Below are 20,016 nucleotides of genomic sequence, written 5' to 3'. Positions count from 1 at the left end.
TCACTATAACTCTCATAATATGATGAATGTCACATACGTTTGAACGTATTATAACTTGTAAGGGTAATACCAAAAATTTTTGCCTAAATACATGTTTGATATAACCAACCATGACTGCTAGGGGTGGGAAAAACCAGGGTTTTAGGTTTAGTAGCACACTATCAAATCTGTTCAAATTATTTTTAAATGGTATAATTTTTATCTAAAACAATTTTTGATGAAACAAATTATTACCATAATAACAAATGTTCAAATTTTGAAATTTGTAAAAGTTTCTTAATATAAAATTTTTTCGAAATTATTTTTAACCGTTTAATCATCTTAAAACTTGGTGCAAAAGCAAATTTTTATACGACCACATTATTAGTGCCAGGATGAAAAAAAAAGCATTTGAAGGTCAAACTATATTTAATTCGTTCTAAGCTATTCAGTGCTGAATGCATTGAGTTAAAAACATTCATAATATTTTTGCTGCATGGAAAATGAGAAAATATTTAATCATTTTGTAATATAGGAGATAATAAATATGTACATTAAGTTCTTAAAATGTTTCAGAATTTTATAGAAGATTTCCATACTAAATGGGTACTTCAAAATCTACATACACCTGTGTCATAAAGGATTTTTGTTATTGCTTTTAATTTACTATTTGCACATTCCTCATATTTTTATTATTTCTTGCATTCCATAAGGCTTGCTGCTGACACAGGATGCAGTGTATATTACCATTGTGTCGTTACTATGGCACTTAATTTTTTTATTATAAAAGGAATTATCTTGTATATAAGAGTTAGGTACTTTAGTTGTGAGAAGTGTAATGGTTAGGGGCTGGAAAAATTAGCATCTTTGCTATGTATGGATGCTATGTTTTTGCTAATTAACACATTTAAGATGCCATTTTTTGCTCATTTCCAACATAAATGCCATTCAGCTAATGTTATAAATAATTTTTTTTTTCAGTTACATTTGGTACCTACTTTAGAATGTCATTCATTTGCATGCACATATATATATATATATATATATATATATATATATATATATATATATATATATATATATATATATATATATGTGTGTGTGTGTGTGTGTGTATATACATACATACATACATACACACACACACACACACACACACACACACACACACACACACATACTAATATTATAAAGCTGAAGTGTTTGTTTGTTTGAACGTGCTAATCTCAGGAACCACTGGTCCGATTTGAAAAATTCTTTCAGTGTTGGATAGTACATTTATCGAGGAAGGCTATAGGCCTTATCAATAACATTAGGGATCCTTACTAAAAGTCCAATTTAGAATCAAATGTGTTGGAGGGGGTAAGATACAACATGCAGTACACATACGAAGTGTGTGTTGACAATGCCACAGGCGCTAGAAGTTGCCACGCACTAGATGCCTTATCATTCTTAATTTTCCCATACAAGTATAAAACACCCGTGTGATATTAACAACGAAGCAATCAGTACCCTCATATAGAATACATAGAGATAGTGTGAGGTATGTATGTAGATATAAAGAGATAAATACAGATAGATACATAGATATATAGGACTATAGATGTAGATAGAGATAAATATATATTTAGAGACATGGATAGATTATTTGTATATGTGTAACTACTTCAAACATATTACAAAACAAAACTGAATGAGGCATTGCAATGCAGGCCGAGCATTAGGTAGATAATGGAATCTTTTCAATATTAGTAATCCCTTATTTTTCAGTTTTTTTTTTCGATATTGCTTTATAGAGTCTAGATTACATACAGACCAGGTAAATAACTATAAACTGGCAGAACAACGTCTGTCGGGATCTGAAAGTGATATAAATTATTTTGCACACTTGACATTCAAATTAAGAAGACAATTACTAACTACATCTGATCTAAGCTCCCCTTCAACCTGTGTTCAGCCCGGGCAACGCTGGGTACTGCAGCTAGTCCTTTATAAAATGCCATATAACTGCTATAATGGTAGTCTTTTGCATATTTAAATATTTGGTGCCTTTATCAATGAAATTAACAAGCATTCAAAACTCTTTGACTTGGAATATTTTAATATTAATGAATAAAATAGGATGGTTTCATAAAAGCATTTAACTTCACAATAACAGTTGCATAACACAATGACACATTTTAACTCAATCAAATACTGTATTTAACAAATAACATGGCTAAATAAAAACAGCTAACTGAAGTTGCTTGTAAGATGAGCACAAACTATTTAATGTGTTTTAACTCGTTGACAATAAAATATCAATTTTCTATAATATTTTGTCTCTGTTTATTATAGTAGGCCAGTTGTTTTAGTGCCGAACTAGCTCAGCCTAGTCGACGACTTCTGGTCCGTAGTACTCGTAGATTGTATTTTAAAGTCAGTTAATATTTAAATAATTCACAAATCTGTTAAAATTCACTGCACATGTTTCGGGGCACGTGTAAACTGGTTTGCGGTAGATGCTGCTTGGACCATCTTTTAAACGCTCATACAGATACGTGATAATTACATGTGTCTGTTAAACACATCGTTTAACTCCACTGATGACTTTTGTCAGTTTGTCCAGGTGCCGCCTTTCTCACCACACCTGGACCACCGGACCTTTTGCAGCATGATGCAACAGGCCTGGCATTCAAAATGAACGCCCGCTATTAAATGTATGTAGTAAACACACTCAAAACTATTAAATCATAAATATGAAATGTTCATTACAGAACAAAACAATTACAGTCAAACCTCATTAATACAAACCTGAAGGGACCATAATTTTGTTACTTGGCAATTATGAGGTTTGTATTAACCAAACTATTACAAAATTTAATTCAAACTTTTTATACAATATAATTAAAAAATATTTCTCATTTATTACATGTATAACACCCAAAAAAAAATATTGTTCTTGGCAAAGCTGTATTACACTTTACTTTTAATAATCATTTAATGTTTGACATAATTTATAACCAATTGGGTCGTATATATAATACCACTCAATAAAAATGAGAAAATAACCAAGCATCGTAGTAATATTGAGCTGCAATGCCTTCTTTAATCAAGCAACACACATGATAATTTGGTGAAGTCAAATTGAATATCGAAAAACAGCTCCAATTGATTCGCAGAGTCGAAACTTCACACAGGCCAACAGGACTACTTGAGCTCCCTCAGTATTCTTAAACAGACACCAACTGGGATTGCGTGGCTTCTGAAGCTGTGTGTTGGCGAGGAGACAATTAGTTCGTCTGGAACTATTCCTGTACCACTTTAGCACGCGTGAATCTTTGCTGCTGGGCAGAGGCGCACCCATGACATTTTTTTTTTCTGGGGGGGGTGTTCCAAGTTTGTTTATTTATGAAGAAACACCGGTCCTCTCCCGGGAAAATTTGTATTTCTAGGTGAAAATTGGCGCTATTTAATAAGTTTTTGTATCTAATTATTGAATATTATACTGCTGGTAGAAAAAATCATTTTTAGTACAGTACTAAATTTTGTTTTGGACAAGATTCAAAAAAAGATACCTTTATCAAACCCAGGGTCTAGTCCGCTCAAAATCAGTATTATTTCAATACCATGAGAATCATAGCATGCATTAAAGTCCACATTCTGTGCAACTTCAATCACTGACAATGATGGTTTGCTTTTTACTGCATTCACACACAAAAATTAAGTTCACTCTATGAGTAAAAACAAAGGGTATAAAATTCACACATATAATTCTAGTTAAAACTGCAGAAATACAGTCCAAAATTATGCGAAAATTGAGATAAACGTAGCGCACAAACAATTCTTAGTTTTTATATAACACAAACTAATTTGTAAAAAATTTAAAGTAATTCACGGTAGCAGACTACCAATGTATAGAGACCGGGAAAATTTGCGAATTCATTTCACGATACGCTAAAATACAAATAGTTATACCTCAGTGCTGCCTCTGCTATTGGCTCACAACTCACCTGGATGACTCTGGGCCAATGAGAAACACCTAAGCAAAGCTTTATCGAATCACAGGCTGCTACGCTGGAACGTCTCACAAGACAGCAGCCAATGAGTGGGTGGCATTTGTCCGAGTGTACGTAGAACTATGGAGTTCATCCTACAGTTCATTGAACCCGCGAATTTTTCCGGTCCCTACAAATGTAATACTAACACCATAATGTGTACACTGACGTGAAAACACCTCGCACAGTTTGGTAGATTGAGCGCTGCCCATAGACCATCGTACCTATTTTCCTGGGACTGGGAATGTTTTTACTTTTTCGATCATAGATTTTTTCTTCACATTTTCGGAGGGGGTTTAAACCCCCCCCCCCCCCCCCTGGGTGCACCACTGCTGCTGTGGGACTGTGTTTCCACTGGTTTGCTTGGTTCGCCTGCAAAATGAGTTGTGCATGAAGCATGATGTTTGGGGACATGCTGATACTGGACACAGCAGGGTCTGGGGGCTTCTCTGTTCATGGTTATTTTCAAAATTATAATTGAATATTACATTACTTATTTTCTTGCATGCCATAACTATGTTATATTCTGTGCCCATTCTTGTTTCAAAGTGTACAATACATAAATAGTTAATAAATATTTCATATTTTTCAGTTTTTGTGTAAGTAAACTCATTACAATTTCAGAAAATAAAATTTCATCATGGAACAATTTAATTGCTCTTGCTCATTGATTATTGTAACCAGCAGTTGTATTCAATATGGAATGATACATGTAACTTCATTAAAAAAAACAGTATATATTTTCAAACCAGCAAACTCAAGAATGATTACCATTTCAGTCAAACATCTTCTGTGACCTCTGGTGGAAGTAAAGTACATCTAAGACACTCTACAGTAGACATTCCTTTTATTATTTCTATATAGATACAAAACTTAGCTTTGAAAGCACAGGAACTGAAATACATGAAACTTAAGTGGGAACACACATCAACACTGCCACCTGTCCCGTGCTACTAGAGAGCAGCACCTTCACACACCACGTGCGTTAACAAAACCTCGTAAGGTACACCCAGGGATTGTGTATTACGTGTTGTGCAATCGTCCCGTGATCTCCACAAACTGTTGGATTCTCAGATGTGTAGGTGCTCATCTACATGAACTAGACTTTACACATACGTAGTGTACTACATAGTAGGGTTTTTCAGCTGTTAAATACAACACCCAAAAAAATAATTATGGATTCCAGTAGAATCTTGATTTTACATTCCCCAACTCAAGCCCCATGACTACAATGCGTTGTGTTGTTTACACTACCTACCAGAAAATGAGTCTAATGCCCAGTTCACCCTACGCCATAGCTGAAAGGGAGACGTTTGGTCTTGCCACTTAATGCTCGTTCAGTCTCACGCCTTGAATATCTATGATGTGCTTAAAATGGTAATTTTCCTTTCGAACAAACCTTCATAACGTAGCATCGCAGAGTCCAGATGTACACAGCGTACCTTTGAGAGCCTTAAGTCTATATGTACTGTGACAGGGCCTATTTTATTATGAAATGAAACACAATGGTGGTGTAAATATCTAATAAAATCCACCTGAAAATTTAAATTCTGAAAACATAAACTTTGCAAGAATGCAAAGAAAGTTGAAAAAGGTGTGTGTAGTGTTTGTGAGATTATGATAATTTACTCTTATGCGAAATAAAGCATTTTCCTTACACTTATTTTTTAATACATCCTTTGAAAATGTAAAACAGGGGTTCTACTATATAAATAAACCCAGAAGAAAACTTTTAATTTTTCTAATAGATTAAAGTTATGACTTTAAATAGGTCTAAATTCCAGCTTTATAAAGTTGAACACAATACACATTAGTATTGGATGATTAAGAATAGAAACAATGGCTTATCAGTACCTAAATACGTACCCACAAGAAGCTAGCTGTTTGTACACCTGAACTGCGAAAATGTTGATTCCCAAACTTTATGACTTCTCGTATACAGTGAATAAATCAATGTGAAATCTGTACTTGTTGGTCGTGAGTGTGCACAAACAACAGTAAAGTGACCTTACATGCTTAGAGTGTACTACAGAGACACTTGATTCTTGCATTAATAATCAAGCTTTTAAAACAGAAAGTTTTAAAGCTAAACCAAAATTAAACTTTTTCCAAGCATAAAATAATACATCCAACCAAACTAAAGATGGCTTTAATTCAAGCGGCCTTAAATAAAAGAACGCTCTCGAATGTAAAGTGATTGCAAGCATAGAAAGATGGGGATGTGCGTCACAGGGGCTTAAAGTGATGGGAGTGAGCTCCGAACCCACAACCCTCCTCACGAGTGTGATTAAGCCTAGGCTGCATTCACGATAACATACCAACAGCATATAAATAGCATGGTTGTACACGCACATTACAGAAGTCAACGCTACATTCACACACAACACAGCAGGCACAGATCTTTCCATTATTTACTTCTGTCAAAAATGTTCAGTTTCAAATGTTCGGATTTTGTCAACTCTTATTTACAGAAGCAGAATCCTAGCATTTAATTTCACGGTGTTTGAACAATAAACTACATACTCAAATTAATTTCATTCTACCTTAGAAATAGGTACATATATGATATATCAAAACAAGTCAGTTATTCTGTGTTGCTGACATAGCGTACACTGATTGGCCACAAACAGAAGTCTGTGCACAGCACAGAGAAAAGTTAGTCGACTTTACATGTGCCGTGCATGTACTGTTTTGTTGTGCGTATGCTAGTTATCAATGAAGCAGCTGCTATCTGTTTGGCTTGTACACAACATTAATCATAGCTGCAATTGTGAAAACCAAAATAAAATCTGAAATTAAAATGTAACTCACATTACAAATGTGAGCTGGAGTTGGAACTGAACTGAACTGAACTGAACTGAACTGAACTGAACTGAACTGAACACAACACAACACTAATTGTTGGTACGAACATGTTGCTTGATTTTCACTCCCCTGGAGGTGCTGCATTTATTTATTTATTTATTTATTTATTTATTTGGTTGCCTCCTGTTTTTTCCAGTACATACTAGACTTTGGACTTTGGACTCATTTTCAAACAAACTTCCTACAGCAATGGGAAGGAAATGTATGTAGGCAAGCAAATCTAATGAACCATAATTATTTTTGTAGAATATAAAAAATTGCTCCTGAATTTTTTCCCCCTCAGACTTGCAAGTGAGCCTATTTCACTTATTACATCACTAACACGAGATAATGTCTCCGAACGCGAGACTCGGTGTTCATAATCCACACATGAACGTTGAACCTACAAGAGCACAAGCTACTACGTCAACGCCCAACTGTGTGGAATTGGAGACCAGGTCTTTCTGAGTAACCTGTGCTCCAACTCATCGTAACTAGAAAAGGGGTAAGTTATGATTCTAAGTGCATTGTTCATGTCCTCATAGGCTCTGACTGGTGCACTTGCCTGAAACTAAGTGCAGGACCTTAGAATATATCTCTCAAGTGTGTTAATAATTATATATTTTTTTTTGTAGAATTGAATTGGCACAAAACATTCACACTACATAATCATCTCTGAGAATAGTTTTTATAAATGTAATGTTCCGTGTTTGTGTTGTTTTATGCATGCTGGTATTTGCTCAGCAGTTTAAGGCGGCGTCACTGTTATTTGCGAGTGCAGCTGCAAGTGGCGTGTGGCAGCCGGGAGTGGTGGAGTGGTGGCAGTGTCAGACGGAGCGGTCGCTCACGGCATCCGGGCTGGGGTCAGAGTCGTCTCCGTTCTGCGCGCCCGTGTCCTGGGAGATGGACAATGTGCTCTTCATGTGGCGGCTGAGTGGCGGGATGAAGTCCCGCGGGATCAGGAACGTGGACAGGTTGAACAGGTCCAGGAACACTTTGTAGCGGTCGCTGCAACAGGACAGAACGCCCCGTGGAGAACCAGCAGGTGTGCCAGGATGTGGCCGAGTCCTGTCTGGGCCGGCCCAGGTACATCACACACTGCAGCTGCCGGCTCACGATAACCTTTATCCGACAAGCTGGCAAACTTCAATAACAGACCAAAATTTATGTTTCATCAGCTCTTATTCCACACATAATTTTTCACGATCCTTGCTATAATAGCATATTGGGGAAATTATAAATAGACATATGTGATTCCGTAGCTTGAAATGATTATCACAATTGAGCAGTAGAATGTCTGTTGAGTGTGCATTTATTTATTAAACCCCGAATTCTACAAGATGAAAGGTACCAAAGGCAACATGAATGCTGGCAGAGTACCTAAATAGACAAGCCTGGGAAACTTAGATAAAATTTCATGATAGAGGAAATAAATGAAGTAAAATGGAAATATTAAACTTTCAAAGACAATATTCTTCCCTGTATTTCACACCATGTTTTGTTATGAGATTACTCCCTAAACAGTTAAGCCTCCACGCCCCGTGGCACGCACCTGAGAGTGGAGCGCAGGTACTGGTAGCCCGACGACCCGCCCGTGCCGAGCTGGGCCGAGCCAATCATGCGCTGCACCATGATCAGGTGGTTGTCTGCAAACAACACGCCCTTCATCAGCAAGCAGCGCTACAGCCCAACAATCTCATGATTTACCAGAGAGTGCAGATTCTGATGACTTACAAACTGAAATAGGAATGGAAAAATATTACAGTACGTGGTTATGTACAGATGAAGTAGTGTATAAATGGGGCTACGGATACGATGTTATTCTTATGGGACTATGGCTTGGTGGCTTATCAAACGTGAGGATTCGACTATGTTCGGGCACGTACGCCTCTTGATGCCTATGATCGGGAGGTCGGCAGCCATTTTAGATGACACGTCCGCTATCTTGAAATTCCTTATTTATTAAAATATAAATTCGTAAAAAAATTACAAAATTCAACCAAAAATCATTTATTAATTTAGTTGATCTCCATCCTTGAGTCAGTACTTGCTAGATAAAATTGAAAAAGTTTATTTTAGGCAAAAAAATAATTATTTATAATATATTTTAAAAAATCCTTAAAGAAATGCCTTGTCTACCAGCCTACAGTAAGCCAATGATTACATTTTGACAGCCACCTTAGAAATTATTAATTTTTTTTAAATCATAAAAAAAACCTCTTAATGCAATGAATAATTCAATAATTTTTGTGTGCGGTTTGACACGAGGCAGTACAGAATACATCACGTGTGTTCGCCCTATTAGGCCCGTTCTACAGTGACGCTGAAGCAAAGACATAACTTACAAAATTAAGAACCTACAGTGTCCATGCTGGAGTTTAAGGGTAGGAAGTGTTAGAAAAAATACCATAGTAGCACATTCTGTTGGATTTTTGGCAAAACATGTTGTGAGAAGACTCTTACATTTCCATGAAGAAACTAGTTTTCATGAGACAGGCGGGTTTCTTAAGCGACGATATGTAAATCGTGATAGTGTTATGTTCTCGGAGCTCAAAGGTATAAATTTAATTAATTTTTTTTGAAACTTTGAAATTAAATCTCATGGGTTTCGGTGAATTGTGGACCGGCAGAAGCAACACACACATCTCCACTTGGTGATGAGCGAGTCTATGTCCATGAGCAGCATGAGCAGCTGGTGCGGCTGGCTGAAGCGCGGCTCGTCGCGGTAGAAGGTGATCATGATGGCGCCCTGCATGGCGCGGTGCGAGAAGCGACGCTCGCCGCGCGACACCAGCGCCGCGTGCACGCTCGGGTCGAAGATGGAGTCGAACACTTCCTTCTTCTTGTCCAGGTCGGTCAGCTTGTGGCGCCGCATGGCTTCCGAGGTCTCCGCCTGGGGACAGACACCGACCCTCAACCCTCGGTGGAAAAACTTACGAGAAAAAAATTACAAATAAACTACTTAATGGCTTTGACAATGAAATTTAACTATGTAAGTAATTTGTTACAAATTTTTTGGGGCTTTCGTTTCAAAAACCTTATTTGACTGGGAAATCAAAATCCTCCAGTCTAGACTAGACTAGAGCTGTGTCCACCCTTGCCCCATTACGACTATTATGACTGCCAGAACAGTCACACGGTTCTAAGATGTGTATGATAATAGTATCTACTGTAAAGCTACTTTGGAAATTATACAATTTTTTTGAAATGAGTTTGTTAACCTAAGAATAAATGAGACATTTTATGAAGATCACTGGATTATTTTACATTTATGTTTTTAGAAATTATTTAAATACAACCAGTTCTGCCTATTATAGGTATCTCAAGTCAGATTTAATAGCCAAATACAATTTTTTTATATTATTTCAAAACCATACATTGGATTTTTTAAAATTAATTTTTATATGAAATATCTAAAATATTTATTTATACTCCTGAGTAAAACAAAAAGTTTTATAATTTTTTTTTACAAACTCAGTTTGAGGTGTTTACTACGTAGTATATATAATGTTAAAAAGGAAATACGCTTGTAATGCAACATGTTATAGTATTATTTACGCTCTCTTAAAGCCCACACAGTTGAAGGGCTTGAAGCTACTACCCGAGGGTGCCAGTGGCGTAGCCAGGATTTGTGTATGGGGGGTGTGTTAAGAAGCATGCGGCCCCCGACCACCCCCCGTATTAAAGCGGGTGGTCCAGGGGTCCTCCCCCGGAAAAATTAGGATTTTAAGGTGTAAAATAGTGCTATTTTAGCAGTTTTCGGTTCTTAAATTTAAATATTGTAATGGTAAAATTTTTTATTAATTTTAATATGAAATTTGTTGAGTGATGAATAGGAAATTAATTAAAGATTTGGTGCTAAGGGGGGGGTATTGAACCCCTGTAACCCCCCCCCCCCCCCCCAAGCGAGGGCCGGGCAGGGCAGGGACTCACGAGGATGGTCTCGTGCTGCTCGCGCAGCAGCTGCTGCACGGCGTGCCGGTACTTCCCCCAGAAGTTGAACCCTTCGACCTCGAGACCCGGGGTGCGCTCCAGCCACTGCTGCACCAGCTGCGACAGCGAGGGCTCCTGCTCCGACCGCTCGATGGCTCGCATCGCCTCGTCGTCATCGCCGAACACCCGCGAGTACTGCTGGTTGTACTTCACCCGGTGCTCCTGTCGCCCCGCACAGCACACACGTGACTGCCATCACCTTCGTAAACAACTATTATGCACACACTCAGGCAAACGATTGTTAAAAAATAAAACTGCACATTTAAAATGGCTGAAATTTCAGAGAGTATATTCCAAAGCACATACAAATACATCCCCCAATTTTTGTGGATGAGTGCTGCCATCTTCATGCTGAGGTCGGAAAAGCTTTATGGTCAAGTGACCGGTATGTTGACGTGTCTGCGTTCTGCGACCTGCTCACGAGGTCACGTGACAGCGGAGCTCACCTGGCGCACGCCTAGCTTGTTCTCCAGCAGACGGAACTGCAGCGACTGGAAGCCCGAGGCAGGCGACAGGTAGTTCCTGAAGTCCATGAAGTCGAGCGGCGTCATGGTCTCCAGGATCATCACCTGGTCCACCAGCAGCTGCAAGCACACACAGCCTTCAGGAGTCCCTCATCACCTCCATCACATCAGTCACATGATAACCATCATTGTTTGAGGAGTGCGGTGCTTGTATTGTTGACTGCAGAGCGCTCGGAGTAATGCCTCAAGGCTGAGCGCCAAGCGGTGATCAAGTACCGTAGTACCGTGTGTGTGACTGAAAGGAGGCAGGCTGGAACACACACCCTGCTTGTCTTTGGTACTAACACTGCCCATTGTTTTCAACATTGAACATCCAGGAGTGGCTTGTTGTGTTGATGCAATAATTAGTTAGTAAAGCTTTTCAGATCATCTTTTTTTCATGTGGCTGGTGTCCTTGCTTTGGAGGTGATTCCGGCACTGGCGAATAGTGTAAAAACTGAACAACTACTGACAGTGCTTATTGCAGTATAACAATACTGCACCGGAAGGTGGTTTTTATATTTTATTGTAGGTAATTATGTATCATGGGTTAATAATATGTTTAAAACCAGTAGACTCATTTGTCATGCTCGGTCTTTGAACGAGAAAAATTACAGCAAGTGTTTAGGTTACCTGTCGTCAGTGATAGATAAATAAATAAATAAATAAATATATATATATATATATATATACATATATTCATATTTGTACGCTGTTGGTACCACCATTTTCCAAGATGTCAATCCGTGATCTACTGCGCGCCACAAGAAAGAACTCTTCTATCACCGCTGTTGAAGTGTTCTGTTATACTGGAGATGGTCACGTGCTATCCTAGTGACGGGCAGACTGAAGTGTGTGGCGCGTAGTTCCTAAATATCCATCCAACTTTTGCCCACCCGCCAACCGGAAATCACTGCAGTGGCAACGCCACACGTTCAGGCAAGTTAATGCTGAGTTAGTGATTATTTCCGGTCAGTGGTTCAATGAAACTAGTCTTCTGTAATGACCTGACATCCGAAAATGTGTATTCGCTCCGCGACAAGATACAGCTCGAACAGCCTCCTTGTGCGAGGGTGTGCGCTACTGGCTGCTCCGTGTTGCGAATCCCTGTTTCTTTCCTCGCCAGCTGTGATAGGCTGAACAAGATCGTCCCGTGCTTCTCTCAGCCAATCAGTATATATACAGATGCTGGGTTACAATATGTGTGCGAATCGCCTATAGCATGGCTCATCCTTAGTTTGTGCAGTATGTATTTAAATGGGTATTTACTCTCACTTTCCCATGTACAATAACTGCCATTAGCACTGTCCTTGTTTCAGTGTGCTCTGTTGTCGGACATAGGTATGCAAAGAGCGCGAAAGTTTTAGGACACAACTCTGTAATGTAATGATTTTTTTTAAAATAGCTATCTAATAAATTCTATTTTGTAAAGGAAAATTTGGAATGAATGTTGTCTGTCATGATTAGGCTGGGCCGCGGAGTAGGCCAGTGGGTCTGCTAGACCCCGGGTGGGGCGCAGTCCATTAGCGCTAGACATTTCTTACCGGATCAGTGGCGGTACTAGTTACCTTCCTTCCCCGCTTCCCCTGCCTAGACGTTTAATCATCGAACTCTCCGTCCTTCTGGAAGATTCTGCGGGCTCCCGGAGGCCGCCGCGTGAAATGGCGTAACTAGGACGTCATTGTTCTGGGAGGTTCGGGAGTCGGGTCGACCCTGATGGCGGCACACTTCAAAGGATCGCGAGACTATTCCAGAAGGGGGCATGAGGAGTATAAACAAGACGCCGGCCTTCAAAGCAGAGTGAAGTAAGGAGGGCGAGCTACAGGCCTCGTGTGCGGAGACAGGTGCACCGGGACTGTGTTGTGTGCGGCGGACGAGTGAGTGGTGTGAGGCAGTTGTTGGGACAGAGCTGCGAGGTAAGAGTAGAGCAAATGGAAGAGCCACTGTCTCCAGTGGGGAGTGAACTGTAGACTAAATTAAAGAGTGATTAATATTTAGATGTACATTTTAAGTGTAGTAATTTAATGAATAGAGTAAATAAAACTGTATTCATATAATTGGGCTATCCTTTGCGAACTTATTTCCGCAATAGTAACAATATTGTATTTTTACTTCTACGGGTGTGCTGGAAATTAGGGATTTAGGCACGTTTTATTTAAAATCTATAATATAAAAATGAATCGCAAAATGTGTTGGTAAGCGCATAACTCAACAACGCCTGGACCAATTTGGCCAATTTTTTTTTTTTTTTAATGTTCGTTGAAGTTCAAAGATGGTTTTTACGGCGAGAAAAATTCGAATAATTGCCGGAAAAACCCTAAAACCAGCCCTTTTCTTTTTCCCATATAAACGTTTTCTAACTAAAACGAGCACTCATTGTTGTTTAAACAATGTAGGTATGTTCCTAACGTCAAAGAGTCAATTTGCACTTTATTACCTCTGTACAAAGTTCAATCATATCTATCAAAACAGTGTGTGTTGGAGCACAGATAAACAGTTCAATTTGGTCGGCTTCGCGATATTATTTCATTTGTTTTACTTTAAAATGCATCAGTTTTCAAGTAATTACATCAGTTAAACAAAACCAGCAGCGTTACCAAAAGTATTTCATAAGTTTAAGTTTTTATTATTTCATTTCCCTATTTTAAATACGGCTTGAAGGATTTGACTCCAAGTCATATCAAATTAAAAAAAAAGTTGAAACAACAACAAACTGTCAATGTCAGTGTTTTTTTTCTTGGATTTTAGGTTACCTACCCTAATGAGTTTGCTTTTGTCAACTTATACACGAAACAAATTCTTACCTATATAGTGTTTTGTGCAGTGTTCATTTACCTATGATCGATAATTATTGCATGTGACAAAATAATCTATAATATAGATATGCCTCCTATTAGACGAATCAATTTAGGTAGAAGAACCCGAAATGCTACAAACCAAGCTAATTACCGATCTAATCATGCACTACAATGAAAATAAAAATTATTATGTTTCACATGATTAACAATAAAGAGATTACTTATTTTTTATTTATCTTTTTATTTATATGTTTTATTTAAATATATTTCTTATTCACAACACCCTATCACCAGGTTGACGGTTCTGTTCAGGAGAATTTTTTGCCCCGACTATAAAATATGTAGGAACAAAAAAATGTCACATTACAAATCATTTTGACAGGACTTTATTGCAATTTAATTAGGCAGTACGAAGTCTGCCGGGTCAGCTAGGTGGCACCACTGGTTACTCCATTATACTCCTAGCATTGACACACTCGTCGGCCACAAGTCGATTTATTAGTACTTCTTCTCGCCACCAAAAGATAGCGCCTCAGTCGCGCAGTCACTCCAGTAAGTTCTGATATTTTTTATGCCGGACACCTTCGGGTGGGCTCGGTAATTTTTGGCTCAGAGCCTAACCCCCCTCCCATTCTCTAGAGATCCCGCGCTTATTATATACTGATGATATCCCGCTCTGAAGGGACTTCGGTGCGCGCCTCCTGACTGACTGGTACCTTCTGTAACTGCGATCTTCGGCGAATCATCGGCATCGCATCTCGAATCATGTAGTCTTCTCAGACTATAGGGATGATGTCCCTATCTAAAAATTAAGATTAACCAGTCAGTAGTTTAGTTAAAAGTAGAGAAACTTAGTATTTTTTTATTAAATCATGAAGACTTCTGTGTCTACCGCGCATCGTGGTTCGGGTTTTCGGAAACGAGACGCCCTCTCCTGAGCACCAGGACCAACACCCTGTTTTGGGTTCCAAGTTTGGGGCAACCAAAATCTTCTGCCAGAACCTCTGGAGTCGGTTCCTGAGCAGAATCCACTATTTTTAGGCCTACTACCTCGATCACCTTCAACCTACAGCCCCGGGCGATACCCGCTTCATTCCATTATTTTCTTTGCGAACTCAAAAATAGTGTAACCCAGTTAAGACAGCGGACAGTTAAAGCAGTTCGTGGAGAGGAAATTTATATAATGTTTTGCAAGGACTATATGTACAACCTGTAAAGTAGCGATGTTAATTTCATTCATGTTTTTAAATATTGTAATTTTGTTATACATTCAGGGCCGGCCCTATCGTAAATAAGTTCAAAGAATATAATATAATAAGTGTAATTGTGAGGAATTTAAGTAAGATCACTTATCCATGAAAAACAGATGTTACCAACAAAAATTTAATATATATAAAAAAAGAAAGAACAATGATTAATAAAATAAGGAAGACTATAGACGTAACTGTTGTTTTTATTTAATTAATCTATAATAACGATCCTTTTTCTCCCAAGTGTTCGTAGGGAGTCACTAAATTTTCTTTGTTTACTCCTAGTGTCACCTCTGATGTTGACTTGATAGCTATTATTTGTGGGCCCCAGTATTCAGAGTTTCCAAATCTTTTTACCTACTTATTTAATAATTCTTTAAGACACTTGGGGTATTACAAAATGGTAGCAGAGCGTGGTTACGTCTATAGGCATACCTAAGTTGAAAGGTCATACCTAAAATTAAAATTTATTAAAAAAAATAATATTAAAAAAAATTAATGTTTTTTTTTTGGTCACTTAGAATTTTACTGTAGTAAGTAATTTGTGAACTGTCCACTGATACACATAGTAGCTAAATTGACCCTTGAATTTTAAAATTATCATAAGTTTTGTTGCACTTCGGTCTATGTGTTTACATTTGTGCGCGCGCCGAGAGGCAGCTGGCTGCCCGCCCACGCAACTCGGGCCGCGCGCGTGGCTTATCAACAGAGACGTGTCCGCCGAACGAGATACACCTCACTCCCCCACACCCCCACACCCCCAGTTAAAGGTGCTGCGCGCCAAGGTCAGTCCTGCTGGCTGACATGACCTTCATTGTAGGTACCGTGTTGGGCAAGCTAACCTAACAGCTTGTTATGCCCAGAGTACACTGTTCATTTCCCGACGCGCGTAGTAGTAGTAATAATAACAAAAATAATAATAAATTTAAAGGCACATACTTCCCACGCAATAAAGCAATTGTTTTAATCATAAGCTAGATTTAAGTGTATACCTAAGTTTAAAGTTTAAGAGATAATTTAAAGAGGGTAGTGTTTTGTTTGTGTAATACTATGAATCCGGACAGGATGATTACTCCGGAGCTATTACTAGTAGATGAATTAAGTTACGAGTTGCAGTTGCGTAATTTACCAACTACTGGAAATGCGCAAGAGCTGCGAAAGAGGCTTCGAGCCGCAGTACGTGATAAGTTACCTACCTCAGTACATTATCTAATTTTAGAAATACTCGAGGAATTCAACATAGCTTGCTCCAAATTTCACGACATAGCTGCTTTCGTGAGTTATTCAGATGTGGGAGAGAATTTGCCCAATGTAAAGCGATACATTATGCGATTAGAGCATGTCACCAGACGACTGGAAAATCTAGTGGTACTTTCCGCAGATGTGCTCAATGGTGTTTATCGAACAGAGCTAAATCGTTGTCTGCAACAGACAAACGCCTTCCAAATTGAATTGAAAGCTAGGGCAGCCCAACTGGAAACTCAACAGGACCTTCGGGCCAACATTGCCCAGACAGAAAACCTAGGAATGGAAACACTAGGAAATGTAGAGAGTGAAAATCCGGAATTTCCCCAGGAAATAAGGCAACCCGACACACAAGTATCTTTGTGCCAAACAAGGCAGGTTCCGCCCATTTCATCAACATCAACATCTCAATCACTCATCACAGTTTCAACCCCTCCCATCCCAGCAGCCACCACTCAAATTCCCTCAGGCATGCATGTTTCTACAGCTACCATCACCAGGGTCACATTTTACGGTAACTTGCCTGCAAATCCGCATCCTTTAACACAACAAAATTGGTTTTTCCCATTCGCCACAAACCAGTCATATTTTAATCCATATTTCTAGTTTCATTCTTTATGGACATCCGGGCAAGGAACTCCGATCCCTACCATCCCCACCGCGCAAATTGCACATCCTTCACCCCCACCTCCGCCATCAACGCAGAATCAACCAGAAACAACTTTACCAGTTACGCCAAGGGCGGCTGAGTATAGCTGTTATGGGAAAATTGCCCATCCAGTCGAGAGATTACTTGTTGGTTTTCCCGAAACAAGTGGTCTTGACCCAGATAAATTAATCGAATTTATAAGGCACTTACTTAAAATAAAACATAAAGGGGGCATTCCTGACAAACAGTTGTTGGAGATAGTTTTTCCCTACACCCAACCACCACTGGGTGAAAGAACGAGTCAAGCACTAGAAAATAGTTGCTCTTTTGACAAATACCACGAAGAAATTTTGAATTTTTTTATACCTGCCAGACTTTTGACTAATTATCGTTTGTAATGGTACAACAGGCTACAGCAATGTAATGAAGCATTGCCGCACTATGTAGCATCAATCAGAGAAGCCGCGGCGGTTCTCAGATTGGGCGTATCAGAGAGCGAAATAGTTAGTTGCATAGTAGACGGACTAAATCAGGCAGAGCGCTCACGCGCTGTTTTCCAGGCTAGGCCACAGAGTTTTGTAGAACTAGATCAACTCCGTATACAAGCCATGAGTAACGAATATGCAGACACTCAGAGAAACAGGTCAGCCAAGTCCGTGGATAAGCATGATTCTCATGCAGAAACTGCAAATAGTTTTCCATACACGAAACAACAGAATAGCCACCCACAACAGAAAACAAACTACTACAGAAATCATAGGTACGGTTCAAACAAGAACATATAACAACAACCACCTTTCTGTAATTATTGCAAGCAAACATGACTTTACATTGAGCAATGTAAACACAAAAATTTCAAACCAAATTTCAACAAGGCAAAAAACGCATGGTCTGTGGGACGCAAGGCCCACGGAATCCTCCTGTCGTGTCTTGCTGCTAGTGAACCTTATACCGATTCGTGACAGAGTTAGCAGGGCTCAGCACTGCTCCACGAGCTGCTGTAGGCAAAAGTAGTCATGCGGAGAAATTAAGTTACCGGCCTCCGACGTGCCTATCGGCGGGAGAAATATTAGCCAGACTGCTAACCTAGCTTTAAGCTGGGAAAAAAAAAAAATCAGCTCGCCTCTGAGAACAGAGGCTGATGGCCTGGCCGTAAAGAAATAATAAGAAAAAAAAGAATAAATTCCCAAAAATATTTATGATAAAATTTTAAATAAAACGTGCCTAAATCCCTAATTTCCGGCACAAGGGAAGGTAAAAGAAAGACGTCATTTTATTTTAAATTATTTTGTCGTATTTTTTTTATTACCGTAGCGTATAATTAATGCAATGCTTTGTTATTAATGTTTGTGACGTCTACAAATAGTTTATCTTGGTTTTTAGTATTGATATTGCAGAATGCATACAACTGAACTGAAACAATACTGTCAAAATACATTATTTTATGGACCTAAAAATAAAGTCATTATAATTATCGAAGGTATACAAAATAACAGTTTTAATGTTAACAATCCGGGTGGCATGAGTGTGCTCTGTACTGCACACTGACAGTGAGACAGACTATAGGATCTGCTATGCCGTGTCAAAATATTTTTTTTTTCCCAATCATTAATAGAGACGATTGTAGTTAGCGAAAATTTTGCGTGCCAAGATATTTCTAAAAAAAAAAAAAAAAAAAAAAAAAAAAAAAAAAAAAAAAAGTTCCAACATGAACATATTGCCAAGTGTTTCGAAAACAACCATTGGCGCAACATTTCCGCGATGAATGCCGGTTTCTGCCGCTCGGCCCGACGGGCCCCCACAAGGGCTAATCTCGCAGAAACCACAGCAATGCCCCTTCTGAGGCGCGCGCCGCGAATATCACCAGCACGAGGGGTCTCGAGCACATCCGTGCAACATCGTGCGCACAACATTTAACGGCTATGTTTTTAAACCTACTGATTCACAACAGCTCACAGGAGGAAAATGAATATATTTAATTTCTGTTACGGGCGCATGGCGCAACACCCAATGAGAGTAGAGCAGGAAGTCATTTTGGCGGGACTAGATAAACCGTTTATATTTATCAATAATTTTTGTGGCAAGTAATGGTTGAGATATTACAATGCCCATCTGTAATTTGTGCTTCAATTATTAATTAATGCTTTTACTTATAACAAAGTCACAAGCAATTATGTAAATTAAAAATGATGATGGCTGACAAGCATATAACTGCACAGGTGCGTGGTGCAGTAACTCGGGCGTCGCGACTCGTGGCTGGATCCCGGGGTGCGCCCCCTCACTTCCAACTGTGAAGCGGGGCCGATAACCGCCCGTGCTCTGTGAGTTCCATACACAACTTAACCGTTTACTTTGTTAGGGTGACTTAACAATCCGCGTGAACTGTACTTTAAAAATTATTACATGTTTTTGGAGAACTGTCGAAGCCAAACCCGTTGATTAAATTACGCTAATACTTATTATTGATCAAGGCCCCCCCCCCTCCCAAGATCTCAGGGAAAGGAAAAAAAAAACTATATAGTAGTAAGAGGTTTTCTTGAAAGAAAAAAATGATTTGAAAGGTCGGTATTGCGTAGACGTGGCATTAAAATATTTCTACGGCTACTAACAAGTTGCTATTCGTCTTCCAAAAATATTAGAAATCCTCCACACCCCCAGGCCTAGTCTATGATATGGGTCGAGCTGACCTCGCTGCTGACCCCGAGCTCGCGAGCCAGA

At 39.0% G+C, this 20,016-nt stretch overlaps 1 protein-coding gene across 2 annotated transcripts in view; it reads right to left on the bottom strand.

The window, feature by feature from the left end:
* Positions 1-4,846: 4,846 nt before the first annotated feature.
* LOC134539750 (tryptophan 2,3-dioxygenase) overlaps positions 4,847-20,016 on the bottom strand; it is a 63,838-nt gene continuing 48,668 nt past the window's right edge. For both annotated transcript variants that reach the window (XM_063382020.1, XM_063382021.1), the window contains 5 exons: positions 11,300-11,437; positions 10,794-11,015; positions 9,504-9,753; positions 8,413-8,506; positions 4,847-7,868 (listed from right to left, as the gene is read on the bottom strand). In XM_063382020.1, coding sequence (XP_063238090.1) covers positions 7,688-7,868; positions 8,413-8,506; positions 9,504-9,753; positions 10,794-11,015; positions 11,300-11,437 — 885 coding nt within the window. In that variant the 3' untranslated portion in view covers positions 4,847-7,687. The remainder of the gene's footprint in view (positions 7,869-8,412; positions 8,507-9,503; positions 9,754-10,793; positions 11,016-11,299; positions 11,438-20,016) is intronic.

This window comes from Bacillus rossius, chromosome 15, assembly GCF_032445375.1.
Source record: "Bacillus rossius redtenbacheri isolate Brsri chromosome 15, Brsri_v3, whole genome shotgun sequence".
Classification (NCBI taxonomy): Eukaryota; Metazoa; Arthropoda; class Insecta; order Phasmatodea; family Bacillidae; genus Bacillus; species Bacillus rossius.
This window is presented reverse-complemented; position numbering and strand designations above follow the sequence as displayed.